At 47.8% G+C, this 27,778-nt stretch overlaps 2 protein-coding genes across 3 annotated transcripts in view; one reads left to right on the forward strand and one right to left on the reverse strand.

The window, feature by feature from the left end:
- The window catches only part of ATP8A2 (ATPase, aminophospholipid transporter, class I, type 8A, member 2), a 310,676-nt gene extending 296,215 nt beyond the window's left edge, over positions 1-14,461 (forward strand). For both annotated transcript variants that reach the window (XM_014966066.1, XM_014966067.1), the window contains one exon: positions 7,198-14,461. In XM_014966066.1, coding sequence (XP_014821552.1) covers positions 7,198-7,295 — 98 coding nt within the window. In that variant the 3' untranslated portion in view covers positions 7,296-14,461. The remainder of the gene's footprint in view (positions 1-7,197) is intronic.
- A 7,869-nt stretch (positions 14,462-22,330) lies between these two features.
- SHISA2 (shisa family member 2) lies at positions 22,331-27,774 on the reverse strand (the record flags this gene model as incomplete). The annotated part of the gene is made up of 2 exons (XM_014965749.1): positions 22,331-25,429; positions 27,501-27,774. Coding segments are annotated over 2 exons (828 nt in total), but the record flags the coding sequence as incomplete, so codon positions are not given.
- Between the last annotated feature and the right edge of the window lie 4 nt (positions 27,775-27,778).

Below are 27,778 nucleotides of genomic sequence, written 5' to 3' on the forward strand. Positions count from 1 at the left end.
AAGAAAGAAAAATGAGATATCAAAATAAATCCTTATTTGGATAACCAGCTTCCCTGTAAATGCAAATGATAATGTGCTAAATGAGTCAGGCCAGGTTACAATCAGCTGTCTCTTTTTCACATGAAGGTAAATTTTGATTGTGAAGCTGTTAGAATTGAAAGACGCTTTTTATGGCATATCCATGACTCTTTAAAACTTGTCATCTCTTGTCAAATGCTATTTTCCAGTGTTGCAGAGCTGCTATATGTACAAGGCCATGTGAAATCCAGGGAACATATGTGCTGTTTTCACAACCCTAAATTGTACAACTGTTTACTAAATGCTAGAAATCTTCAAAGCAAAGAGTTGATGAATAGGGCAGTGGCCTTGACATGCCGGGCCAGTATCTTAAATCACACTACAAGCACTCTGTTTGAAGTCCTGAGCTGTTCACATGTTTCCAGCAGGCTCCAAGTTCCTAGCCTGTGAAGGCCACTTCTTTCAAAAATTGCTTGTGTGATTTCAATTCAGAATCTGACACTTGTTTATGAAGCAGGAAAATAGTTTGTTTAGTTAGAGTTGACAAAGGCTTAAGCAAATCGATTGCCTTGGTCCCAGCAAGGAAGGAAAATGAGATTAAATTTCTTTTCACAGAATGTAAAGATGCAGTACTGGTTTGAGGGTCACTTTATTTTTGACAACAACTGCTTTCAAATTTTTGGAGAGGAAACACTGCTTAAATAGTCTTGTTTCCAATCATGTGGAAAGGAGAAAAATCTCATGGGGAGCTCCAGGGCTACAACTGGTGTTCCATGGTGAGAGGAAAAAGATGACTGAGATAAGTTTGCAGAGTCCTGTATCAAAAGGCAGAAGCTCACTCTGTTTCCTTATTTCCCTGTTGGTGAGCCAGCTCCTCTCCAAATGCATTAGCACAACACAAGACCTTCAGGCAGGTCGGATGGTTGGGGAGCTCCCATACAGCACCAGGCTCTGCCAGATCCAGCACCCTGAGTAGGGGGCAGAGCCACACAGCCAGTGCCATACGGGAGTGCCAGCCAGGATTAATCTCTTAAACGCTTCCTCCCAGTAAAGAAACTGGCTCAGGGTGGCTGCCTTGCAGAGTAGCCCCTGTCCATCTGGAAGGGTATACCCTTAAAGTGTGTAAGAACTTCATGGGTGTTTTTCTTGCTTTAGCTTTTTTTTTGTGTTCCTGAATCATGTAGAGCTGTCAGACGCATGAAAGAAATCTAGCTACTAACTGTACTGTCAAACATAATGCTCCTTCCTATTAGTAGAACTCCTGAGAAACTTTATGAAAACTTAAAGAAAAAAAGAAACAACCCACCACCAAAAAACACCACAACCCAAAAAAACAACCCCAAGTGAAGTTCCTGTTGGATGGCATTGTCATGAGACTTCAGTGGAAGAGTTTTATATGGTTTTGAGCCCATGTGCTAACATAATGCTATCTCAGTAGAGTCTTGCAGGCAATGGTGATGATGCTGGCATCCAGGCTTGGTGTAGTTCCTGGTGAAGGTGCCAGATGAAATCAGAGATTGCCTGTTGCTATCTGCTTTCTAAAGCCTCTTAAGAGTGAGCAGGAAATGCCACCAGGTTCCTCTCAGGCATGTCTTTGGACCCTTTCCTTTAGTGTGCTGTGGGGCTCACACTCCAGGGAAGAGCAATAATGACTCTCAGAAGCTTTCCCTCTCAGACAGTTGGCAATGAGGTTTTCTCCACGTGAGCTTTCTCCAAGTCTCCATCCAGGTTCATGTTGTTGGGGTTTTTTTTGCTGTGACTTTGTGGAAGTAGCATCTCCTTTAGACAGGCTACATAGATAGAAAAGATGGTTCTTGACCTCTCCTGTTTTTCTTGCGTGACTGACCTGTATTACCTGTGCCCCCAGAACCTCACCAGCAGGATGGGAACGGTGGTGCTTCCCACTTGCTCAGGTCCCCTCAGACCTGTCCGTCTTGAAGGAAAGTCCCATATCATCCCTGTAGTGCAGTGTCCCTCCTGTAATTCAGAAAACCCCCTGCCAGTGTTTAGTTGTCACTTGTCACAGCATGCTCTTAAAAACAGCTGAATCCCACTCTCGTTAAGCGCTACTCCAGCAGAATTCCCCCTGAAATGCAGAGAGCCATGTCTGAATGAGGATTACTGCACTTGGCCCAGATTTCCTATGCTAGCAAAGAAAATCCCTCTTCCTTTGACAGAATATGGTGATTGCATAGAGTAAATCTGAGCGCAGAGCGTATGGTTTGCACCTTATTAATCAACGGAGAAAAAGCACCTGTCATCTGAGGTTCATTTCACAGTATGGGGGCTGGCGAATAATAAATAATAATAATGTGTTCATGCTGAGGGCTCTAATCCCACCATTTATTCTCCACTGGCAGACACCTTCTTCCTCTCGCTTTTCTGCTGGTGCATTTTGATTTGAAAAACAACAGGGTAGCTACTTGAGATGCTTCTTAAACTTTATTTCCTCCTACCATGTATGTGTTAAAAATATAATATACATTCTGTATTTTTTCCAAGCTACATATTTGTTAAGTGTCAAATAGAGTTGCAAGCTTTTAAAATCAACTTAAGAAAAAAAATAGGAATAATTAGTTTAGAATTGATGCTGTGAAATCAGGCTCTGTTTTCTACACAAATTTCTATGCAAATTTCTGTGCAAATGCAGGTAGGTTAGTATCTGGGACAAAAGAGATGGGACCGTTTGTCAGGAATTCCTCGTGGGTCCCTTAGAAAACATGGGCGTAGTTTATAAGCAGAGAAATGAATGATCTCTGAGGGCATCAGTCAAAAAGTTCAAGATTTAAAGCAGCTGTCAGTTTCCCAGGGTAAGTGGAAGGAGGTTGCTGGAGAAGTCAAAGCTGAGTTGGTATTTACTGTTTAATTGGTAAATGTCAATTGTGACATCATAGCAAATCTCCTTAAAAACTGTGCAGAACCAGACATTTGGCCTGAGAGAGAATTTGGCTGGCCAAGTGATACCCTAACATTGACTTTTATTATGTCAAAGAGATTTTTGGTATCTAAGAATCAGTATTTCCTAGAAGAGATTTATTTAAAAGGAAAAAAGCCTCTTCCAACCCCCAAAACTAAAACTTAATTTTTAGTGGATTTGAATGTGGATTTTTCTCCAAAGGCAAATAACATGATGGTAAAAGGCATTTTTATACTTTGGACTATACTAAACAGTAATGCCACCGCGTGTATGGAATAGTGACGTGCTACAGAAGGCAGGGGTTCTGCCAGGCCTCCAGTGAGAACTGCCCTCTCGCTGCTTGGGCTAAAAAGCCCTGGGACAGACAGTTCAGGTGTGTCAGAGGAGAGTGCATGGAGTTTCACTGAATTTCACTGAATTTTTAGAGTTGGAAGGGACCACAGAGATCATCTAGTCCAACTCCCCTGCTAAAGCAGGACCACCCAGAGCTTGTCAGAGCATGTTACTCAGGACTGCATCCAGGTGAGTCTTGAAAATCTCCAAAGAAGGGGACTCCACAACCTCCCTGGGCAGCCTGTTCCAGGGCTCCATCATCCTCACCGTGAAAAAGTTCTTCCTCATATTCAAGTGGAACCCTTTATGTTCCAACTTGTGCCCATTGCCCCTTGTACTCTCACTGGCAACTACTGAAAAGAGTCTGGTTCCCTCCTCCCTCAGCCCGCCCTTGAGATACTTGTAGGCATTAATAAGGTCTCCCCTCAGCCTTCTCTTCTCCAGACTAAAGAGTCCCAGCTCTTTCAGCCTCTCCTCATAAGGGAGATGCTCCAGTCCTTGAATCATCCTTGTAGCCCTTGGAGGGGAGTTGGAGGCCTCTAAAATACATCTCTGAAGTGACTAAACTGTACACAGTCCTTCCATGAGCAGGTTTTCTGGAATAAAAAGAGCACTCTGGACCCTTTCTGGTCCTGGTCTTGGAAGCTGTTGCATGTGAGTGGGCTGTTGTACTTGCAGTGTTGCTGTCTGTGTTCAAGACACAAGCGTGGAGACGATTCCTCTCGTCCAGCATTGCAGAGAGCAGAATAGTCATTGCAGTGAGCGGAAAAGGAGTGTGTTAAATTAGAAACCTAATGGGAGACTAGATTCTGATCTACTAATAGAATATCAAAGCATTAAAAAAAAAGCCCCAACAGGATGCTTTTAAAATTCAGTAGGTTGCCTGATAATATCTGGTAGGAGTGAAACCTTAGATTTGATGAGAACGTGAATCTCCCCTTAACAAATGAGCCAACTGACAGATATTCAAAAGTGCTCCTTTCCCCCATTAATGGAAAGTCTCTGAGTACAAAGGTCCTTCCTTCTGCGACAGCCGTGAGTGGGCTGGTCCCAGAAAGCCCCACAGAAATGTGCTCCTTCCTTGGGCTGCCGCGGGACAGCCGAACAATGAGGGCCTTGTTCCCAGGGCAGGCTCATAGGTGTGGTTTTTAAACCGGCGTTGGGGGAAAAGTTCAAACTTCCGAAAAGTTCCCTGGTAACTGGCAGATGGAAACTTTCATTGTTTTTGGATGAGGTCTGAAAATAGTGGAAGCGTAGAGCTGCTTGGGGAGCGCGGATGAGACTCAAGCGTTCGCAGCGTTCTGACTCCGCAAGGCACAGTCAGCTGCCTGAACAGCTTGAGGCTTGATTTTAATTGTAATGTGAGTTTAAAAATTGTAATACGAACTCATCTTCCTGCATAGAGATCAACAGGAAAAGTTTTAAATAAACTGCCAAATATTGAGCTTCAATTAAGTAGGGCAGTGTGCATGTTATGGGAGTTACAGCCTTTCCCATGATCTACACAAAAAACTCACATTGCTGGTATTCCAGAATAGATCAAGATGTAAGGATACCACTGGTATTCTTCACTATTCATCATCTTAGCTTGAATTTTTTTTGTCATGTTGAGGTGTTTTCTGCTGGTGTGAGAGCAGTGAACATGTTCCTTTGATTGCATTTTGTATTGGCTTTGCAGAGTGCTCCACACACTCGTGGGGTCACTGCTGGCTTTGCAGTAGTTACGGCAGTTGAAGAGTCTACTGCACTGAATGATTTTGCTGGATAAGCAAAAGCCATCTTGATGCAGACCAAGTTGTGGGGCATGGACTTCATTCTTTTAGGGCTTTAGCTTATGATATTTGACCAAATTGACTTTTCATTGAGAACTTAGCCAAAAAAGCTAATGCTGTGTTGGCCCTTAGCATGGAGCAAACACACTGGAGGTATTTGTTTAAGTGTGAATTTGCCCTTTTTTAAATGAAGGCATGTTTTGTAAATCATATTTCCTTTGCAGTTATCCAGCATACACATACTTTTTCCAAAAGAGAGTTTGCATTTTGTGAATTTGTTGAATTTTGTGCAGTGACAGGATGAGGGGCAATGGCTTTAAGCGGGAGGGGAACAGATTTAGATTGGAGATTAGGAGGGGGTTCTTTACTGTGAGGTGGTGGAGCACTGGAACAGGTTGCCCAGGGAGGTGGTTGAGGCCCCATCCCTGGAGATATTCAAGGTGAGGCTCGACGAGGCCCTGGGCAACCTGGTCTAGTTGGGGGTGTCCCTGCTGACTGCGGGGAGGTCGGACTAGATGACCTTTGGAGGTACCTTCCGGCCTGGGAAATTCTATGATTCTATGAATATGCTTTGTGAACCTTCAGCGAGAGGCAGGAAAACCCAACCTGTACCTCTGTAGATGTATACATATTGGCATGGAATTGCTCAGGGAAGATAGAATGGGATGCTGGAATGATCAGTCATGCAATCAAATCAAAGTTCGAGTGCCTCAGTCATTCCAAGAGGGAGATGTGATGTGAGTTCGTTCTGGATAATGTATTTCTGTTTGAATCTTCTCCGTTTACTGGCAAAGATTTCCTACTGTGCCTGTAGTTCAGGCCAGCTAACCTGCTGATAGCAGGCTCTCCTGCTAAGGGAGTGTGTGTTGTGCCAGTGGCTTCAGAGGGGACATTTACCTGCATTCTGTGGGAGAGGAGATAATCTCTGGGTAGTACTTGGGACGTCTGTCCTTATCTGATGTGGTGTCTTTCTGCCTGGATTCAGAATTCGCAGGCTCCTGTTTCCAGAGCTGTTTGGGGGGGGATGGAGAGTCTCCCATGGAGAGTAAGGCATGGTGCTGTTCTTGGGTTCTCCCAGCCAGAGTTCACATCTCCTGACTCTTGCCTACATTCCTACTACAGAGCCTTTTCTGGTTCTGTAGAGCTTGTGACTTTCCTATTTCTCTATTTTTGGAACTACGCTAATCTGCCCCTCTTTTTCTTTCTGGTTACCCATTTTCACCTGAAAATCACCTTTCCTTGGTATCGCAGAGTCTACTGTCCTTTGCTATAGTTTTCCTTTCAGAATTTTCTGTAGGGTAGTGTCTGCTTTAGATATTGTTTGGTGTTTCACCACAGGTGCCCATTAGTTAGAATCATAGAATGGTTTGGGTTGGAAGGGACCTTAAAGATCCTCTTGTTTCAACCCCCCTGCCATGATTGCCACCATTGTTGTGACTGCTTTACCAGTAACATGGTGTTTTGCAAATGATGTCAGAAGTGTCACTTGCCTTGTCCACGGTACTTTGAAAGAAATCAGACACATGGTTACTTTCATCTGAGTAATTTCTAGGGAGACCAGGGGATTGTGCTAGCTAACTGAGTTAATTTGTGCAAAATAAAGATATCCAGATGTTTGTTTGCTCTATTTGAGATATGGGTGACTAGCCAACAGAATCAAGAGTTTTCTTGGTGTGATTTGTCAGATGCCACCTGGAAACCTGCACACAGAAAAAATCCTGAATGAAGTTCAGAGGAAGATGGGACTCAGATCCAGTTGTGGTCTAGACATTTCCATGTTCCTTCAGGGAAACTGCTGGTATCAAGCAGACTTTGGGGAGTCGAGCCAAAATGCAAATCTCTGCCTTTATGGGAGCAAACATGGTATCCAAATCCCTCTGCAGTTTGTTAGTCAGGTTAACTCGGAGCTCAGCGTTGAGTGTGTACACTAACCTGGCCTGGGGGAGGGAGCAGTACAGCAGAGCTGGCAGCCAACGTCCTTTCTGTGCCACGTGGGTGCGCAGCTGGAAATCACACAAGCACAATGTAGAAATGAAAATTGTTGCAGTCTCAGTCATGTAACTTTAGTGATGCCTAAAACTGTTCCTAAAAAAGGTCTGTGCCCTTGAGGTTAACTTCAGTGATTTATTTCTTTTTTTCTTTCCTTTGCTTTTTCAGATGGGTATGCATTTTCTCAAGAAGAACACGGTGTTGTTTCCCAGTCGGAAGTTGTTCGATCCTATGATACAACCAAAAGGAGAGCAGAAATAGAATAAATGGTTCTTCACTTGATGGATGGTGGGAATAATGGGATTTGGATCAATGCATCCACTATTAACACATTCTTGATTAGGGTTGGCAGCAGTAGCCAAAACACCAGAGAACTCATTTCTGTGGCCTTAGCCAACAAGTTTCTGTATTCTCCCTGCAGCCCTCGAGTACATATTGTGGGGGGAAATCATTGTTTGAATTCAGTCGCAAAGCTCTGCCTAAAGTTTTGTTTATGTTGTTATGAAGCATTTGACTGTGCTATGTGAGGTGTGAAATTAAAAACAATGTTTTACCACTATTTAAAACATCAACATAAGGTTGTTCTGGGAGAAAAGTAGAAAATTTATGTTCCATGCGAAATCAGCCTTTGCTTAATTGGAACGGGGTGCTGAGATTTCCTGTTTTGTTACACACAGACCAAGTGCACACGGCCGCATGCAGACCTTACTCCCTCTAATACTCACTGTTTACTAATTTGGCTGAAATTTTTAACTGACAATTTGGCATAAAATTGTTGATTGCAACACACTCTGTAGCTAAAAATGCTTATTTGCCTTCTTATGACAGATTAACACAAGATAGCAGTGAATTACTTAGAATATTCCTTGCCCTCTTACAGGATTTATTAAGGCTCTATCTTAGCTTTCTAAAACCGTTAATAGCTTAATCACAAAGCCAGGCTGTGGAAGTCGGACACCTCAGCAGGGCAGTTGTCCTGAGTGCATGGCATTGTGCACCAAGATGAACTCAAGTAAGGTGCCTCCTGGTAACTCTGCAGCTTGTACTTGGATGTGCACTTCAAATGTAGCCTGGGATTTCCCTCCATGATCCCATTCCCACTTTAACAATAGACGTTAAAACAGTGAGAACTTAAAAGATAGAAGCTTGTCAGATGTTGAGGAAGGTGATCTGCATCCACATGGGAAGGTGGTACCATAACCCTACGAAAGCATTCCCCTGAGCAGGTAGGATAGAAGGAAGGTTAGGAAGGGTTTACACACATGCGTGCACACACACGTACACACACAGAGCTGGGCATTGTGAAGAGGAGACCTGCAGTTTGTTTGATCAGCCAAACCAGCCCCTCTTCTAGATCTGATCCATCACCAAGCTTCCAGATGCTCTCAGACCCTTGAGCCATGGAAGGAATGCTGGCTCCATGGCCTCACTGTGCCAGTAGGACAGGCGTGCTGCTGCATAGATTGGAATTTTGAAAAAAAAAAAAGCAAAAACTGGGGCATAAGTTAAAGCTGAAAGAGCTCTTAGAAAGCTTATGCTGTCCTCCAGACAAGTTCTATTAATTTTAGTCGCCAAGCCACGTTTCTGAATAGCATAAAGTAAATACTGCTGTGTTTTAGCCAGGTTTCATGGTTAATGTATATACTACATCTGTGCATTTAAAAACTTGGCGCTGTTTTTTGCCCTATTGACCGTCATCCAGAACTTTTTATTGATTTAAATATATCCAAAAGCAATTTGAATATGAATATTTATGTTTAGCAAGGAAAAGGAAAACGCCAGCCTGGCCCACTGGCTGCTTCTTCCTGAAGGGTTGTGAGTAAATGCCAGCACTCAAGTGTCACAGTTCAATTCCCAGTGCCACCTCGGAGGCTCGGAGTCCCCTACCACGGTAAAAAGCACCTTTTGCTCCTGCAGCACTGGGCAGCATTGCTCTTGGAGTAGGCTGATGGCACAGAGGGAAAAGTCATCACCTTCTTTCTGCAGTGCTAATGAGACAATTATGCAATAAGGGAAATGTGCAAATAATTTTGCCATAGGCATGAATGTCAAGGGGCCAAGTGTGGGTGTGTATATTTTCTGGGAGATGAATTTTGTTTAAAGGCACGAATGCTAGTGGAGAGAATAAAGAACGGGAGGCTAAACCTGATCCCGGGAGCTTTTAAATCTTAATGCTGATCTAACCTGTTAAACACTTTCTTTTATTTAGAAACAAAATCTATTTAGGAAATGTGTGGTGTAAGCCTGTCCTCAAAACCACTAATTGTTTCTTCCTTTTGTAACAACACAAGGAAAATTAACTTCCCACCGAGACAAAGCGAGATCAGCTTAGTCTTTGTACTCTAAGCCACACGCTAAACATTGGTATGTAAACAATTTGGAGGCTTTTCAGGAGGATACCGAGAAAAACCCCTCTGAATAATGAAGAAAGGCAAGTAAGTGTGTTGAGCAGAGAATGGAAAGGATCCTGGAGTCTTTTCTGTTCTTAACTTAGTGCAACAAAGTTTTACAGAACATAATGAGAGATGCTGGGGAGGAGCAGCTGTCATCTAATGTGATTTATTTTATTAGTGCAGACTACGGGCTGTATCATTTTGACCTCTCTGTAAATTGAGGTCAGCGTGTGTCACAAACACAAAACCTCCCTAGAGTGAATAGTGGCTTAGATTGAGGTGCGTGTGTTGGATGTCAGCTCAATGGGAATTACACATGGGGTTTGTCACAGGGCTATACAGTATGTGACACTAGGGCTGGCGGGTCAGACTTTATCATCACTGTAAGGCCTTAATCTCTAGCTGAGTTAATCCTGTAGAGCCCACCCAGGTCAAGACCTGGCATTCTTCTTGTTCTTTGGAGTCATTACAGGAATTAATGCATTGTAATATGCTGTAGCCTGGCAGTTGGAGTTGCTTGTCTTGGTGAACGGTGATGAGGTGTGTTCCGGTGGTGGGTTAGCAAAAGGAGAAGGGCAGCTGCTCCGCGTCAACAGAATTCCTTGTTCATTAAGGCAAACACATGTGGCAGTAACAGCAAGCTTGGGAAGCGCTGTGTGAAAGTGTTATCGACTAGACAGGGTATCGGAGCAGAAGGAATGGGACATTTCTGCTTGACTGTCCAGACCTAACTACCTAGGGCTGAGCAGAAAAGGTTTTCTTGGGCAGCTCTCTGCACTGACCAAAGTGTGTGTGTGTAGGGGGGAAGATGAATATTCAGAAGGAAGCAGTGATTTTCCCAATTTAAACCGGGATGCTCCTCTTTGTTACACCATAATCGCTGCTTACATAGAAGCTGCTGTTCCTTTAACGATTGCCTAGTAGCAAATTAAAGCTGGTGAGCGGGAGCTGAGCTGAGCACTGCTGAGAAGCCTGTTGACGTTTTTCTTTTCCTTGACAGGGCTTCGGGTCTTGCTGTAGGGAGCCAGCATGGGCAGTCAGTAATAACTTGTCAAGGAGAAATGGCGAATAACCAATAAAAGTATTTGAGTCAAACTAAGCTGCTAATGTATCTAAAAATGTGTGTGGAGTTAACATGAACTATATGGGCTGTAAATTAAGATAACAGTCAAGCCTCGCTAATCTGCACTTCACTAGACCACACGCCTCTTACTGCACGCCAAAAATGCGGAGTCTCTTCCCCTGCCTGAGCCAGCAGCTAAGAGCAGATGCTGCAGGGAACTCTCCTGTTACCAAGATTACATTATTTTTACAGCATCTACTGGACTGTGTTTGCTGGGGGATAGTCAATGCTCATAAATAACAGAAAGTTCAGGTGGACCAGAGTAAGTGAAATGCAAGGACTATGGCATAGTCAGTGGCCACACCAGGTGCAGCTTGGCCCTTTGTGGACAGCCTCAAGAGCTTGAGACGTGCGTGGTCCTTACAGTGTCCGGGTCCTGCAGGCTTATTTTACCCTGGAGGGCAAACTCACCAAATCTACAGTTTTGCATTGCCTCCAGTCATCAGTGCAGACTAGTGATGCCCTATTTACATTCTCCAGTTTTATAAATAATGACTTAGTTTCATTTTTTAAATACTCTGAGGACTGTACTTTTGCTGTAATGCCTCACAGCTCAAGTTTGAAGTAGAGCAGCCCTTGAGTGGGTGTTCACCCCTGAGAAGCACTTCGGATTTGGCAGATTTCTCCTGAGTTTTAAGACACTTGAGGGTATTTTACCTTAGTTTTGGATCATGACACAGTGTCGATGCCTTAAACTTCAGTAAGTTTGCAGGGAGAGCTCTTCATGTCTTGTTTTGTTGAGTCTCACAATGAATGGTGTTGATATGAAATACCTGATGAGTTGCAGGAGAGTTTGGCTGTGACGGTACTGTACCTGATGCATCTGGGTAGCAGTTTGCTTCTGAGAAATGGCACTGCCCATGCATGGTCAGTCTCTAGACAGCTGGGCTCCTTGTGTCCTGTCTGGAAGGACCCTTTTACTTATGTCTCCCAGAGTCCGTGCTGCAGCTCTACACCTCCTCGAGGATGCTGAGCACCGAGTGGATTCAGACCCTTCTCCCTACCTTGTACCTGCAGGGTCCCCTGGGCACAGCCCTGGGGCTCTCCCACAAGAAGCTGTGAGAGGCACAGCCAAAGTGCCCGTCAAACGGGGAGAGTTTTCAATTGAAGTGTTGTCCCTTGGCATAACTCATAATTGTCAGTGCAGTCAGGGTAGAGAGGTGTGCAAGAGATGAAGACTCGGCAGGTTATGAATCTGATGACTGGACTTGGACACGACCCATTCCCATCCCACCGGTCAGGCCCTGTGTGAGCAACTGTTTCACCTGGCGAGTGAGTGAACAGGCAGTGACACTTCTCTTCAGCCTGTTCCTTATTTGCAGCCACATCACTGTTCCTCAGAAGCCCTCTGTCCAGGAGCTGTGTCCCAGATCCCACCCTGAAGGGCAGCTCTCCAGCCAGGCTGAATTTAACTTGGTGACATGGTTGTCTTTGTATGGTGGACGGTGGCCAGGGGGACTCTCCGAGCAGCAGCAGGGGTAAAACAAGCTGCTCCAGGAGCACAGTCCCTGCTTCTTTGGAAATGACCTGTTAGTGCTGATGAGGTCGGGCCTTTGACATGACCTCAGCTTTCAGATGGATGGCTTCTAGAGCTTATTCTTCCTGGTGCTGAGCTGTAAGCAATTTCTGTGAGAGTGAAGCGTGCTTTTATCCATTTTCTGTACCATTCATGAAAGACTCGGTGCTTTGTTTGCTGAAACCATACACATTATTTTCTTAGAGGTTTCTCCTCCTGTGTGGCATTGGGGCAAGTCTCCTTGGTTTGATTACACAGTTAACACAGCCCTGTTCACATTTTATTTTCACTAGTCTTATGTTGTTGTTTACACTGACTTCTCAGAACTGAATAGCTCGGGGAGGGAGAGAGCTCAGATCCTCTTACCTTATCCTCCAGACACCCAAGAGAGCCCCCACTACCCTTCAGTGCTTGCGACCAGAGCTGTGTGTCTGGAGAAGACCACAGGACAGGTCAGTACAATAGATGACAACAAAAGAGATCCACGTTGGGTGCAGAGAATAACTCTTTCCATACCTTTTCATACCTAGCAGCAAGATTAATGGAGGCTTTGAGCCTCGTTTGCAAATGAAAACCAGAAAGTGCCCTGTGCTGTTCAGCCACACAAGTGAATCCCAAAGGTGATCACTTTTCGGTGACCTGCAGCCTGGCCGGGTTTAGCTGGCCAGGAACGTGTTTTGGATGGGCTGTCTGGAGAGCTGAAGGGGCTGGGAAATGAAATAGCTTGGCCAAGACCTCTGCTACTGTTAAATGCAAGGGAGGGGAGGGATTCCTCAGCCTTCCCTAAAGAGCCGTGATAAAGCTTACTTCTCTGGTTTCTTTCTGTGGCTCTGGGAAGGGAGGGAGAGCACTGAGTCCTGGGTTTGGGGAAAGAGAACATATCCCCCAGAAGCCCCCTGCTTGGCATTCCTGGGCTCTAGCAGGTTGTTCTCTGGGTTGTGACAGATGGCCAAACTGTTCACTGGCTGCTGTTTGCCTCGTGGACCCACAGGAATTGAGCACTGAAATTATTTCAGACCTGACAGGGAATCTCTTTCAAAGGAAATTAATGGGACTTCTCTTTGGGTGTTGCTTCTGGCAGGTTCCTGTCCCCCAAACTGGTGGAAGGGGCTTGCTAATCTGGGGACCTGGGACTTTTTGTGACAGAGTGTGAAGCCAAGGAGTTGTTTAATTTGGATTCATGGCTTGCTCGTTTGTGGTGTGGACAGAAGGTAAAATAGCTGAGTGCTGGTGTTTCTCCAAAGCCTTCCTTTAAGTATGAAGAAGGTGAGACGAGTTCTCCGGAAATCTGCCACAAGGGGATCGTTCTCTCTCAGCATCTTTGTTAACTAGTAAAGAGAAAGAGAACGGGTAAATGACAAACTCTGTGTGGGCAAGCCTAGCTCTGGGCAGTCATGCAGAAGTTTAACGATGAAGAAAAGACTAATATATTGCCAAACTGTCACTGTGCATAGCTGGGAGGTCAGCACCCTTGTAATTATGGAGTGATGAAGCCAAGGGAAAAAGCCAACATTAACAGAAAGACGTGATTGTTTTAAATTCTGACCACCTCACTGGGTGGCTTCCCTGCGAAGATGTTCCAGATGTCGTCTTGGCATAAATTAATCAATTTCCAAACATCTGCAGGGTTTCTTAGAAAACATGGACTTTAACAGACAGTGCATACGCTCTCCTTTGTGCTTCTGGTGGATGCTTTGATTGAGGAAGGGAATGCAGGCACTTGCTGTTCTTACTGTCATGAGCTCTTAGATTGGAAAGTTGCTCAAAGTTGATTTTCAACTATTTTTCTTAAAAAAATAATTAAAAAAAAGCTCTCCAGATAATATAAAGCAATGAGGCAGCCAAGCCCTCTGGGACTGTGTGAGCACGTGTGTGTTGGAAGAGTCGTCCGACTTGAAAACCTCCCCCTGTTCCCTCCTCCTGCCCCCAAAGTGCAGCCCGTTGCTCTGGGAGGTCAGATATTCAGCAGCTTGAGTGACAGGATCTTTAACAGCATCTTTTTCATCAGCGAGCCAAGTCATGTGCCCGCTTGTCTGTCATATCTGTACTCGAATTGCTTAAATATTGTTTCAGATGGGGAGGTTTTAATCTGGATATGCAGAGAGGAGCAGTGCTGTGGGGGGATGTTTAATTGGCTCCCAGCAGAGCAGCGGTGGTGTGTGGGTTTTTTCCTCTAGAAGTGTTACCATTTTCACGTCCTATTAATGTCCTCTGGTAGTTTAAATACAGCATCGTATTACGGTGGAGTTTGTTTCCCTCCCAGACTGAATACAAATGAAGGTCATTTACTTGTATTTTTAGAAGGTTCGGAAAACTTAGCAAATTTGTAGCTTTGAACAGCATCGTTGACTGTTGTATGTCTGCACAAAAATATTTCCAATAAACCTTTTATTAAAGCAATCCAATGGACTGAGGCTTGTTTGTTTTATGCAGCAAAAGTTCAATGTTAAATGCGTTTGAGATTTAGCCTGCAAAGCTGCGGAGTGGAATATTTTTTCTTTGTGACCTTTTGGGTGTGTTTTAAGGACCTGATTCTGTGATTCTGTTCGTGCCCAAGGACAAAACCGGGTTCCTTTAGTGGGTCTTGAATCAGGCCCCAAACACAAGACTAGCATGAATAAGAATAGTACTGGTGATCTTACAGCACGTACCTGATGTTTGAATGGTGTCTCCGGGGGGGGAACCATCTTTTTATATAAACTAGATGGACAGATATTCTTCTACAAATGATACACTTGATCTCACCAAGGCTTCACCAAAATAAACCTTGGAAATCATTTGTCCCAGCTAAGTCATGTAGATGCAGCAGGGAAAAATTAAGTGCTAAAATCTCCTTTACTCCCTTCTGGCAGCTAAATTTGCAGGAGACTTGTTTAATACTGGGCCTGCAGAGCCTTGTGTTAGCAGGGGGAGAGCGATGTGATGGTCCACTGAGATGTGAGGTGATGCAAAACCATGAGAGATGCCTTTCTCCAAACCATCCTGAGAGTAGGGCCAGGCTCTCTCCTGCCTGATCAGGGGTATCATGTCCACTCTCTGCTGGTGGTGCTCAGCTGACTCTGCCCGGCTCTTGCCCGTTGCCTTGCCCGGAGAAGGACTTCTCAAGCTCCACTTGCCTCAAGCAACGCCGATAGTGTGAAGCACCACACAAAGGCTCTCGTGTCCCCGGTAGCCCTGCATCCATATCCCCCCGAGGACACATGCTGTGATCCCCTTTGCCCCAGTTCTTCCCATTTCATGAATATCTTTTTCATAGTGAGCTGTGAACTACCTCGTCCCTCGTGCTGGGGAGCAGGAGTTGGCACAACGGAGATCCTGGGCGCTGAGACCTCAGGGCACAGTTGATTCCAGGCGACAGCAGCATAATCCTTCCTGAAGAGAACTATCACTTATGCACCCAGCTGGGAGGGATAATCAAGTCACAGCTGAAATTAAATTTGCAGAAAAAATTGGCCTTACTCAATTCTTGGTGACCATGGGGAACACATGTTATAAGATCTCTATAGAAAGTAACGAAGGTGTATGAGCTTTAACAAAGAGATCTTTTGGTCCAAATATTATTAGATACTGGAATTAAATGGATTTTATCAGGAACAAAATGCATATTTATATATAGTCTGGCTAAACCTCCTCCTCCTTAGAGTGCTGTAACTGTATGAAGGGGCTTTTTTCCTTATAGATTGCCGGCAGAACCCCTTTTAAGAGCATGGAGAGACTTTTTTAAAACAGCAAATTACTTCTGGATTTTTTTTTAAATTAGGAAACTAAAAGGAGCTGTAAGCCAAACTTCCCCTCTTCCCTTTACGAGTCACTGCTTGAGCACATTTCAGAACGCTTTTATCCCAGAAGCCAGACCTAATACCTGCTTTTCCTTTGCAGAGAAATAAAAGAGCCAGCGATGAACTGGGGCTGTATCCCTGCGGTGCTGCGGTGAACGCCTGCTCCTTCCCCAGGCCTCCCTCGCGGAGCCCAGCCCGCAAGCCTGAGGCTGCAGGAACTTTGCTGTGTGTAAAAGCTTCTCACACATCTGGGCAATCAATTATGCCAAAGTAAAATTGATGATAAACCTGAATAAGCTTTATTTGGTTGGTGATGGGAGAACTCGCTGCTCCCGGCACTGCAGCCTCTTGCACAGCGCGCTAAGAGGGAAATGATTCTCAGAATTGTTAAATATAATGGATTGCTGCTTAAAGCCCTTATTAGATATATTAGTTGACTAATCACCTCAGAGACTTTCCCTCTAACAGTTTGACAGGCAAGGCTGTGAGAGCGGCTAGTGCTCAGGTCCCAGAGCCAAATATTTGCCGGAGCAGCTGTTAAGTGCGTTGCCGGCAGCCTTTGGTGCCTCATACCAGACCAAAGGAGAATCAAAGTCCCTAAACCCATAGATTAATGCTCAAGTCTGAAATGGGAGCATTAAAAAATAAAAGTGTAACTGAGAAAGGTCTGGTTGAGGAATGTTAAGCAAGAAGATTTCAGAAACATAATCCCTTTCTGGGAGCGCTGCTGCGGCGGTGCCCAGCCACCTCCCTCCAGCACAGCCCCCAGCCTCCTGGGGTGCTGCGGGTCCTCAGAAACTTGGAAGGAGCGAGTTTCTCCTCAGCAGAAATATGGGGCTGCAGAGAAATGAGGCTTGCAACACCACTGAAAGCCACTGCTGGTTCTCGGCTACCCATGCTGAGGAAGGAGCTCTAGGGCAGAGGGTGATTGAGCTGTGTCCAAGCTGGGGGAATGGTGAACCATGCTGGTGAGACCTTGCTGTGGTGGCCATGCTCAGCCAGGACATATTCCCTGAGGAAGCTTGGTTGGAGGGAGCTCATGTTGCAGTTTTGATGCCATGACTGACCTGATGGACAGTGGGGTGATGGTGGAGGAAGTGGTCCTGGTTGCCCTCTGCGTTTCCCATGCTATCAGGTGCTGCCCCTGAGGATGGCACGTTGTTGGAGTGGTGGGGACACCGAGCTTGCTGGGCCACGTGAAGCAGGCCTTGAGTGATGAAGCCGCCAGGTTTCAAGGCATTTTGGCACATAAATCCTGCAGTGAAGTGTCCAGGAGCCTCAGCAGTCACACCACCTTGCATCTGATGGCTTGGCTGGCACTGACCTACAGCCTGGTCACAGCTATCCAGCACAGTTGTCACAGTAAAACAAACAAGACTGGCTTGTTGGTCTTGACGGATGTCGTGGACCTGGTGGTACTTGCTGGTAACCAGTACAGGCTGCAGGAGCATCTCCCAGTCCCTCAGGAGAAAGAAAACTGGAAGAAAGAGACTGTGGGTTGGGTTTGTATGAAGTGCTGGGTTTGTAACTGTGGTGGCCCGTCCCCGCCTTTCCTTTCTCCATGTTGTGGCGGGAAGTGCCCATGAGGATGCCAAAACAGGCTTTTGTCTGGAATACAAGGTAATGTGCTCCTGGTGTCGGTTCATTTGGACGTGCCTGGTATCAGAGCTTGAACTGCGTACCTGTATCATACACGTTAATTAAATCCTGCATGATGACTGTGTGTATTTACCTGTACATAGTGAAGGTTTTAGCTTTTAAACCGAGAGCCCGATTCTGACTGCACAGTAGCTCTACAGCAGTTGCTTTTAGTTTGCATCAGTGCAAACTGAGAATCATTTTTTCCCCATGACGAGACACCTACGCTCACACGCAGGCTGGTTCCTGTGGGAAGTCAATGGGATTCTTTCTCTCAAAAGCAAATATTGAGGGAATTAACAGCTGCATGAGCCAGTATTTACCATTCAGGTAATAAATTACAACAGAGACTGCACAACATGCTGGTGTCCTCATCTTGGAGGAGCGATGTCCTGGAACGGCTCAGGCTTGCCCTGCTGTGAGTGGCCACAGGGCTATCGAGCTCCGGGCAGTCTGTGGCCCAGCTAAGCTCGGCTCCGTGCCCAGCAGCTTCCAAACCTCTGCCAGCCTGTCCCCGTCAGCTCTCAAAGTGCTTTCCAAACCTGAGTGAAGGAAGTTGCTCAATATCTTGGAAGGGAGACAGGTAAGTAGTTTTATTTTAACGCTGTGTTTTAGCAGGGCCTGGTGTAATAGGACAAGGGAGAATGGTTTTAAACTAAAAGAGAGAGGACTTAAACCAGATATAAAAGGAAAACATTTTTTTTGATGAGGGTGGTGAAACACTGGTTCAGGTTGCCCAGAGAGGTTGTGGATCCCCCATCCCTGGAAATATCCAAGGTCAGGTTGGATGGGGCTCTGAGCAACATGATCTAGTTGAAGATGTTCCTGCTCATTGCAGGGGGGTTGGACTAGATGACCTTTGAAGGTCCCTTCCAACCCAAACCGTTCTATGATTACTGCTGTTTGACATGATGTTCACTTGCCCCAGCTTAATAGCATTGATAGGACCCAAAGCAGTGCCATCCTACTCTTGGTTTCATTTTCAAGTTAATCCACAAAGACAAATCAGTTTGGGCCATGCCCTGAGCTGCTTCAGCACTAAACACAAGGAAGGCTTGATGGAAAATGACTCAGTTTTGAATTAAATGACATTTCTCAGCTTGAAATATCATCTGCCATGATTTGGCTGGAGATTTTCTAAAGAACTGGTAACAGCAAAAAGGGCATTGCTTACCTGAAATTGAAGAATTATCATGTTTAGGAGAAAATATGTTATTTCTAATCTTTCTTGATTATTTGAATTCTACTTTTGTTATTATAAGCCTATTAAGTGGGTGAAGAGAGCCTGCGACAACAGAAGATTCTGTTTTCAAAGTTCAAGGTGAGGACTTTGGTGAGCTGCATGTACCCACCTGCACGGCTTCATCTCATCAGAAACAACCAGCAAAATTGATAAATATTAAGAAAAAGTAAATCAACCTTCTTTTGCCAAAGCCAGCAGCTGGTACAATGCAGGAAGCACTTGCAATCTGAGAGCTGTGATTCACGTTATGCTCCAGAGAGGTTTCTCTCCCCTCTTCTACTGAGCATGAGGGAGTAGGTGGATACTCAGCCTCTGGCACACCAGCGACTTCACAGCCGTGCCTGGTGAAATGTTTGCTGCCTTGCTCCCAGTATTTGGAAAACCAGGAAGGTGTCACCTCTGTTAAATGGGCACACAGTCTCTTAATGACTCTGTGCCTCCACTCATTAGCCAGACGCCCCCCATCCAGCGCAGCTCCCCCCACGAGAGTTCTGGCTCAGCAGCTGCCACAGCACAATGCTCAGCTCCCTGTGGGGTGCAGGGCTGGTGTGGGGACAAGCCAGAGATGGAGAAGACACAAGGCCATGAGAAAACATAGTGACTAAGCAGCGTGGAGGAGCTGGAGAAGGTGAGAAGTGCAGGGTCATGAGCAGGGTGAAAAAAGCCTGGGGGTCAGCCTGCTGAGATTTTCCAGATGTAAAGAACAAATTAAGCCAAGCAAATAGGACAGCATTCCTGTGGGCAAATTACAAGACCAGTAAGTGTCGGGATGGGAAGGGGTGTCTCTGCAGCCTGGAGAGAGGAGCCAGCCCTGTGCCAGGCTGTAGTGCCTCCCCATAGGCCAGCTGCACCCGGGGCCGGGTCCAGCACCAGTGACCGGTGTTATCTGGCCATTCAGGTTCCACAGAAATGCTGTCACAGGGATTAAATGCTCTGCTACAGAACAGGGAACACTGTGAACCCAACGGGAGGGCAGGATCCCACTGAACTGGCTCCATTCTGTGTGGATGGGGAAGGGGAGAAAGGGAGAAAGGATGGCACAGGCGTAAGTGACTTGTTAGTCCATTTGCAAGTGATCCCGGGAAGGAAAATGTTGCAAACCTCACTGAGGACAGAGAAATAGTACAAAGGGACCTACAGAGAAGCAATAAATATGAGCAGGAAACAATAAAACGAGATGCAACTTGGAAAAAATACAAGGGAATACATGTGGGGAATAATATTTAGTAACAACTTCAGTGGGAGGAAAAGAATGGGAAAGCAGAAAATCTAGAGGGGAAAGAAGAGCTCCAGCAAGACCAAAAACGAACAGCTGATTACGCATTTTGAAAGGGAGGTGCTGAGGTTCATGTGCTGAGCTGGGACCCAAACCCCAGCTTGCTGTTCTGTGACGTTATGGGCTGCGTTTAAGCAAAAGCCTCTAATTGCAGCAAGCTCCACTTTCCCCTAATAAACGTGGCGATGGCTGGTAACAGCTGTACGGGGGCACGAAAACCTCCTGACAATGGGGAGGACTGGGCTTTGTCCTCTGATGGTGGCTGGCTGCTGGGCAAGCCATTTCAAAGTGTGTGCTGTGAGGGGTGTCGTGTCACCAGCAATGGTTTGGTGCTGGTCTCCTCCATGGCCCGGTGTTTTGGGCACTGTGGGTCAGTCGGACCCCCGTCTTGCTCCACGCTGGTGGGATTGGGTACAGCTGCCTTGGGGATACCAACACCGTGCTGGTGTGTGTTCTATAGGCAAGCCAGCACCAAGTCAGCCTGTATACCTTCTCCTGGCTTCCTCCCCCCATCACTGCTGCTTACCCTGCACAGCACCCCTGGCACGGCACAGGACCGACCACTTCAGTGCCTTAAGCAGGTACCAACACGTTCAGAAACAGGCAGCAAGAGAGCACACCCTACATTTGAAATTGCAAGTGAGCAAGAACATAAATTTAAGGGGTGTAAAGAGCAGGGGAAAAAAGGGAATTGTTTAGGGTAGTCTGGAAAGATGGAACTGAGTAATGGGATGAAACAGAGCAAGCAGAAAGGCGTATGGCCTCTCAGGGTGGGTTTCCTGAGCCGTGAGTCACCCTGCACTGAGCTGCAGGCCCCGTGGTGGAGACCCTCATGGGGAGCACTGGGCTGCAGGGTGGGCACAGTGACTGCAGGAGCGTTTCCATTGCTTCTCACAGCCATATACACGGCTAAAAATGTATTTATGGGCCACGTAGCAGGTTTAGAAGTGTGGCTGTGATTTTTTTTTTTTTAATCCTCGGATTTTTAGGTTCTTGCATTGTAAAGAGAAGGGGAAGACCAGCTCTCCAATGGAACATTCCTGGGCAGGACCTGAGAGGCACTGTGCCCGTCCCTGGCTGCCATGGGACAATGCCAGGCAGCAGCGCTGCACCGGGGCTCTCCAGTTACTGTATTGCACGTGGGACTATTCCTGCTGAGTTACAACTATCGAGACCTTGGTCTCAACTCGCACTGTAGCCTATAAAAAACCAAATGCAGCTTTCCTGACCCCCACTTGTGCTTGCTCAGTGTTTATCAGCAACAGCTTCCACACGCTCTTTCCCCAGGCCATCCACAGTCACCATGTGTAGCAGAAAAAAAACACCTTACCCCCTCTCCAACAAGGAGGAAAAAAACCCCAACCACAAACAAACATACAAAAATATGAGGAAAAACATTTTGACACAAACCATTGGCCTCTCCTGCTCCTCACCTCAGCACATCTGCTCCAAGCCATGGCTGACCTCCCCGCTTCCTTCCCTGCCAGCTTTCTGCTTCCTGCCCTGCTCCTTTGCCTCCCCCGGGCAGCAGGAACCCGTGGCATTTTGGGACACTCTACATACAGACTGACCAGGGCTACATTTTTTTCCAGATTGATATTTCCTATTTATTGGAGTTATCAACGTGCAGCTCCAACAGGGCCCAGTTTCCAACCCGTGCCCTTTCTGTCCCCCAGCTGCCCACCTCCTGGGCCTCGCAGCATCAGCAGCGCCAGTGCCAGCATCCCCAGTGGCAGGAGTGGCAAACACTGGGACAGTGAAGTGGCCCTGTCCCAGACTGAGTTATTTATGCCCCCAGCACGGCGTGGGTTTGGGTTTTGTCTCAGTTTGCACAAGAGAAGGGTCCCGGTGCAAAGGGAGGTGGGACCAGCACCGTGACTTAGTTACAGACTCAAAATGCTCATCTGGGAATTGTGAACCCAACTGAACCCCAAATCCTCTCAAAATGCCATTTGCTGCAGAGTGTTTGGTGTTATTTGGAAAGGGGGAGCCGGGTGGGGCCATGAGCTCAGCCCATCTTGGTCCCCAGCCATCCCTGTGGTCACTGGGACACGAGGGGTCCCCAGCTCAGCTGAAGGTCCAATGTCCCCCCCCAGCTCCCCTTCTCTTCAAACAAGCCCCCTCAGCTATACTCCCCTGGGGCACGACCTTCACTCACATAAATTCCTGGGTTTACTCTTGTTCCATAAAAACAGAGCCCAAAATCCTGCCTTTTGCCAGGGTCTGGAGAACTGAGCTGGTCTGATGTGCTCTTGAGGACAAAGAAAAGTAAAGTAGTGACTGAAGGGGAAAAAACCAAACCCACCAAAAAACAACAAAGCAAACAAAACCAGTCACACCATAAAGTATTTATTAAGAAACAAAGGGGGACTTTTTTCTTCATTTGTAAGAAACACTTTAAAGCAAGTGCCCTTTCAGAGATTTAAAAGCTATATCAAATGGTAACATTGGTTTTACATTATTGTACATGACATTAAAAAAAACCCACCACATCTCACAAACTTCCTTTTATTACAACTTAGGTTTCTCCGCCTTCGGTTGTAAATTAATTTCTACAGACTTAAATTTAACTTATTCTTTTTTTTTTTTTAAACAAGTAAACAATATACAAAGAGGTTCACCTGAATTTCATAGGTCAGAGGAGGTGTCCTTGCCAGGGCAGGTGCAAGGCAGGCAGTGCGTGCTGGGGGGGCAGGAGCTGACTTGGGTCACAGCTGGGAACACAGGGATGAGCCTGTTGTCCGGCCACGCTGTGACAGGCCAGGTCTCACCTGGGGACAAGCACCACCAGCTCCTGCTGGAGCCACCAGCAGCTGAAGGCACCCGAGCCCACCATGCCTGATGCCAACTCAGCTTTGGAAGGTCAGCGTGGGCAGGCAGAAACCTAAATCCCCATGAGACCCGAGTGCATGTTGGGTCCTTCAGAAGCCTGGCGGCACCCAGCTCTGGTGCACCCACTGCCTTTGGAGATCCATGGAGCTGTGTGGGCCGAGCAGAGCAGTCACCCATCGCCTCCAGCAGCTGGTCATTGCCTCACTGAAGCCACCCAGCCTGGCTGGGGGGAAGCTGGGTCCCACAAGCCAATCCTTCTGTCCAGGTCCTACACGCTGAAGGGGCGACGATGGCAGCCAGGAATGGCAGGTCTGGGATAAATCATCTATTCATTTTCCATGTCAGTGGTCAGACGGTCGCTGCCCGCTGCAGGCTGCCTGCGTGTGGCACGTTCCCAGTAAACCACTGGATTTGGCAATGCTTCCCAGTAAACCACTGGATTTGGCAACGCTTCCGCACCCAGGCAGGATTTAAAAAACAGAGGTACAAAAAAAATAGTAGTATCACAGTTATTGCTACATACTGATACAGTATCAGACAATAAGAAACCTTTTATCAGCTCTGCTCTGGTCGCAGTAATTGCCCAGGTCTGGTACATGCCCTCGGTCCTCTGTTGCGGCGTTTTGGCTGAAGAACAAATGGATGGAAATGCAGAGAATACTTTTTTTCTTTTTTTAGGGGACAAAAACCAGCCTTAAATAGTTTATTGCATCTGGGATGCTAGACTACAATTAGTACACTCTGATTGTTCCCAGCACGCTGCTGCCTCTGCAACCCAGAGAGGTATTTTTTCCCCAGATGAAGCAAAGCAAGACAGAGACAGCAGCTCCAGCCCAAAGTGACCCCCTCCCCAAGTATCCTGCCTTCTCCCTGACCCCCGCAGCATCACAGGGAGCCACAGGCACCTTCATCCTTTGGTTGGGCCTTTTCCTTCTTTTTAAATACAGCTGTGCCTTCCTACTCCTCTGCCCCACAGGGGAAGAAGAAAAGGGGATGGGTTTCAAACCCCCTCCGTGCCCAGGTTGGGGTGGCTTTGTGTGACCCCCAAGGGAGCAGGGCTGGGGACCCGGGGTGGGATGATGGAAGGACGAAGCCTGTTTTTCTACGAAATTCCCTTTGAATTTTTTTGCCTCGATGGCAAGCAGGGCCCGGGGCTGACAACTTCGTGCATGTTCACACGGGTTTACTGTTTCATGGGAAGTGAGGTTAAATCAGGCGTGTTTGGAGTCACAGTACGGCCTCTCTCTGGAAAGGCAGCTTCAGCTGTACCAAAAAGCTTTGCTGAGCACCAGGAACAGCGAGCACCTCGTACCCTGTCTTTTAGTAAAAAAGTTCTCAAAGATAAACAAAGTCTGTGCAAACCACTACTGGGTCCTGATCTCGAGGCAAAACCAAATCAAGGGTTTCAAGTGCACTGGAAAGAAGAGCCGAATAACTCACACTCTTCTAATTCCTACATAAATACCAGGGACAAGGAACATTGGTCTTTGCAAGACTCAGCCTTTTGTGGCATTTCACCCCGAAGTGGGGGTGAAGCAGAAGGAGTCCCAGCACCCAGCCCGCAGGGATTGCACGGTTCGGCTCTCGGTTGTGATTGTCTGTAAAGCAACGGGGAAACGTCACTAAGGAGCTGGTAGAGGAGAAGAGAGGTTTCTTAAGTACTGCGGTCTTGTACAGTGTAACAAAACTCTTTTTAGGAATTAATTAGGCAAATACTTCTGACCATGTCATACCTGAAGGGCACTTAATGGCTCCGGCATTTATCTTGCAAGTACAGCGATCTGAAATGCATTTGCATTTCCAGCGTAATCCTCCGCCGCTGTAAATCATGCACTGGAATGAGAGCGTGTCTGGCAACGCTAATTCAGAGATATCATCCTACAGTTCTGGCAACGGACCCCGATGAAAATAAATGGTTTATAAACACTGTCTGACATGCATGAGCCTTTCAAAATTATTTACAAGTGATGTCCTGGGAGCTTTGTTCCGAGGAAGTATTTCTCCTCCGTTCAGTTTTGATATCAAAATCTGTCGGGCGGGGAGGGGCTACACAGTCACAGCCGGGTACATCTTCTGATCGCTGCTGGCGTGCGGGTAGGGGGACTGGATCTGCCTGTAGCCGCTCTGCAAACCGTCGAGGAAGGGGGGCACGGGGGTGAGGGGCATGGAGTCGTGCTGCATGGCGTAGCCCACGTACTGGGGGTGCAGGTACTGCCCCTGGTGGGGCACGATCTGGGTAGCCTGCTGGCAGTTCAGCACCGAGAAGTTGGTGGGCATGTTGACGTAGACGTTATTCATGGTCCCTTCTGGCAAACAGCAGTTGGTCTGGGACCTGGTCGGGGGGGCTCTGGCCCCCGAGTTGGCGCTGGAGCTGGAGCTGGCGGCGGTGCTCGACTGGCGGGAAGAGGAGCCCCGGGAAGTGCTGGCACTTGGGATCATGGGGATGGTCTCCATCAGGCGGGTGCCCCCGGGGGCTCGGCTCTGCTGGGGCTCCTGTTTGGGCCGCAGGCATCTGCAGCAGCAAGCTGCCACCAGCGACCCCAAGATGATGAAGGCGACAAATACAGATCCAACAATAAGGAATGGCACGTAGATGGGCACTGCAACAGCAAGGAAAACGTCATCACTGGGGGGACAAGGACAAGCCTCAGAGGCTCTGGCAGAAGGTCCCATCCCCCAAGCCCAGCCCACATCCCCTCAGCACAGGTCAGCGCAGGGTGAACACTAAACGCCATGTGTGCAGCTGAGCATTTTGCACAGGGAGGGTGAAAAGGGCTTCTCAAACCAACAGCTGGAGTTTCCAAAAGCATCTCTGAAGTTGTTAGCGGGGAGGAAAGCCCACAGCTCATGCCTCGAGGGAGGATGGCTGGCTCCTGTTGACGGTGGTCTAGTCCAACTCAACCACCGTTCCACCTCTCACCAGATCTTGTCTCCAGTACACCCCACTAGAAAAAGCAGTGCCATAGGGAGATACTCTGGGGGTAGGATCCCTGATCAGCGATTGAGAGCACCAGGGTGATCAAACCCCGGTGCCACACCACATCCCTCCCCATCGCCAGCCCTCTTTGGCTGCTGTCACCCTTGGGGCAGGGGGACAGCCAGGCAGTGACTGGGCAGCAGCTAGGGGGGCTTTGCCACCCTGCAGCCCTGGGGATGAGTGTCCAGCTGCTCTGTGCTTCAACCCTGCGTTTGGGGAGAAACCACAGGGTGGGCAGTGGGGCAACAGCACCACCCTCCAAAGCTTCGCTACCAGCAGAGGGGCAGCATCCCTCCTTGAGAGGCTTCATGATGGGACATCAGAGCAGGAGGAGCAAGGGTGGGAGCAGAAAGTACATGGGATGCTTCAGTGGTGGGATCGGAAGCCCAGCAAGGTGGATGGCGAGCACCATCCTTGGGAGCACCTGGACTCTGGTCACTCTGCACTCCCAGGGAAAAAGCTGTTTTCTCCACCTTAGTAAAAAATCTACATGGATATATCTGGGAATAACAAGGGGGAAGGTGCCTCCCTTCAGCACTTGTGAAGGCTCCCAACAACATGCCTGAGCTTCATCATTTCCACCAAAACCCGGCAGCCCTGAGACTCGGGCAGGGCTGTGGACATGACTGCGGGTAATGCAGCCTCTGCCAACCACATGCCCTGGGACAGGGGACACAGCTGTCCCTCCCATGAGTTAACCTGTGCCAGCGCAGGGCCATGGCTCCCAAACTGCTAAGTGGTAATTATTATTTATTAAGAAAAACGCCTTGCTCTCTGACCTGCAAAGCGGGTTATCTGCCCGCTCAAGTCAGAGTACCTCCTTGCACAGCTGAGTACAGCAAGTTATTAACCAAAAGGCCACAATTCTCCTATTTTCTTCCGGTATTTTTGCACTTTTCAGACAAAAGGCTTGTAAATTTTATCTCTACTTCTGCCCTTGGTGCTGCAGTAGCTCCCTGGCAGGTGCGTGCACTTGCTACAGACTGTAACGCACGAGTTTTACAAGAGTAAATCTGCCCTAATTATAACATCACTTCAGGCTACTGCTGGTGCGTTCAGCATGTGGGGATGGCAGCGAAGGTGCTGGGAAGCCACCGAGGCTTTTTGTTTTTTTTTTAAACAGCAGCAGAAAGACCCGAGTTTATCCTTGAAACTCAGCCTTGTAAAAAGCAGTCCTGAGAGGGGGAACGTGAGCTGGAGGAACACACGCAATTAGAGCGGGGACCGGCCAGGAGGAATTTTGAGATGTCATGTTACTTTTCTTGGTTTTTTTGTTGTTGTTCATATGGGGTTTCGGTTTTTCCCTTCCCTTTTTAACTGGGCGCACACGGGGCTGAGAGGCCGGCTCGGGGCGGTGGCGGAGCCGCACACGGTACCGGAGTGTCCGAGGCTGCGGGAAGGCGGTGTCACCCCCTCCTAAAAAAAGACCGGGCTGGACTTTTCAAACAAGAGGGAGGGAAAAAGAGGAGTATCCACGCGTGGGGACTCTTCCCCGTATAACAGCGGCAGAAGGGCTCGGCTGCCCCCACCTCCCTTCCTTTCGCCCCACGGATTCCCCGGTGGAGGCCACCGGCGACAAGGGGAAGGAGCGGGCGGTAAGTTTGCCGCAAACCCAAGGAGGCTCCCCCGGAGCCACCGATCCTCGGGACACCCCCCCGATTGCCGGGCCAGCCGCCGTGCCGGTGCCGCCTCACCTGCCGCCCCGTCGGGGCCGTCCTTGCCGGGCCGTCCCGCCTCGCCGCCCCCCTGCCGCCGGTCGTTGTCGCAGGCTCCCTGGTCCAGACGCGCCTCGGGGCTGGAGCAGCAGTACCGGAGGGCGCAGCTGCCGCAGCAGATGGTGGCGTCGCCGCCGTCGAAGCGCTCGGGGCACTGGAAGCCGTCCCGCCAGCCCCCCTGCCCGTCCAGCCAGCCGTGGCAGTACTCGCCGCTGGCCGCGGCCCCCGCCGCCAGCAGCAGCAGCAGCAGCCAGCCC

Source organism: Calidris pugnax, unplaced genomic scaffold (assembly GCF_001431845.1).
Source record: "Calidris pugnax isolate Ruff unplaced genomic scaffold, ASM143184v1 scaffold20, whole genome shotgun sequence".
In the NCBI taxonomy this organism is placed as follows: domain Eukaryota; kingdom Metazoa; phylum Chordata; class Aves; order Charadriiformes; family Scolopacidae; genus Calidris; species Calidris pugnax.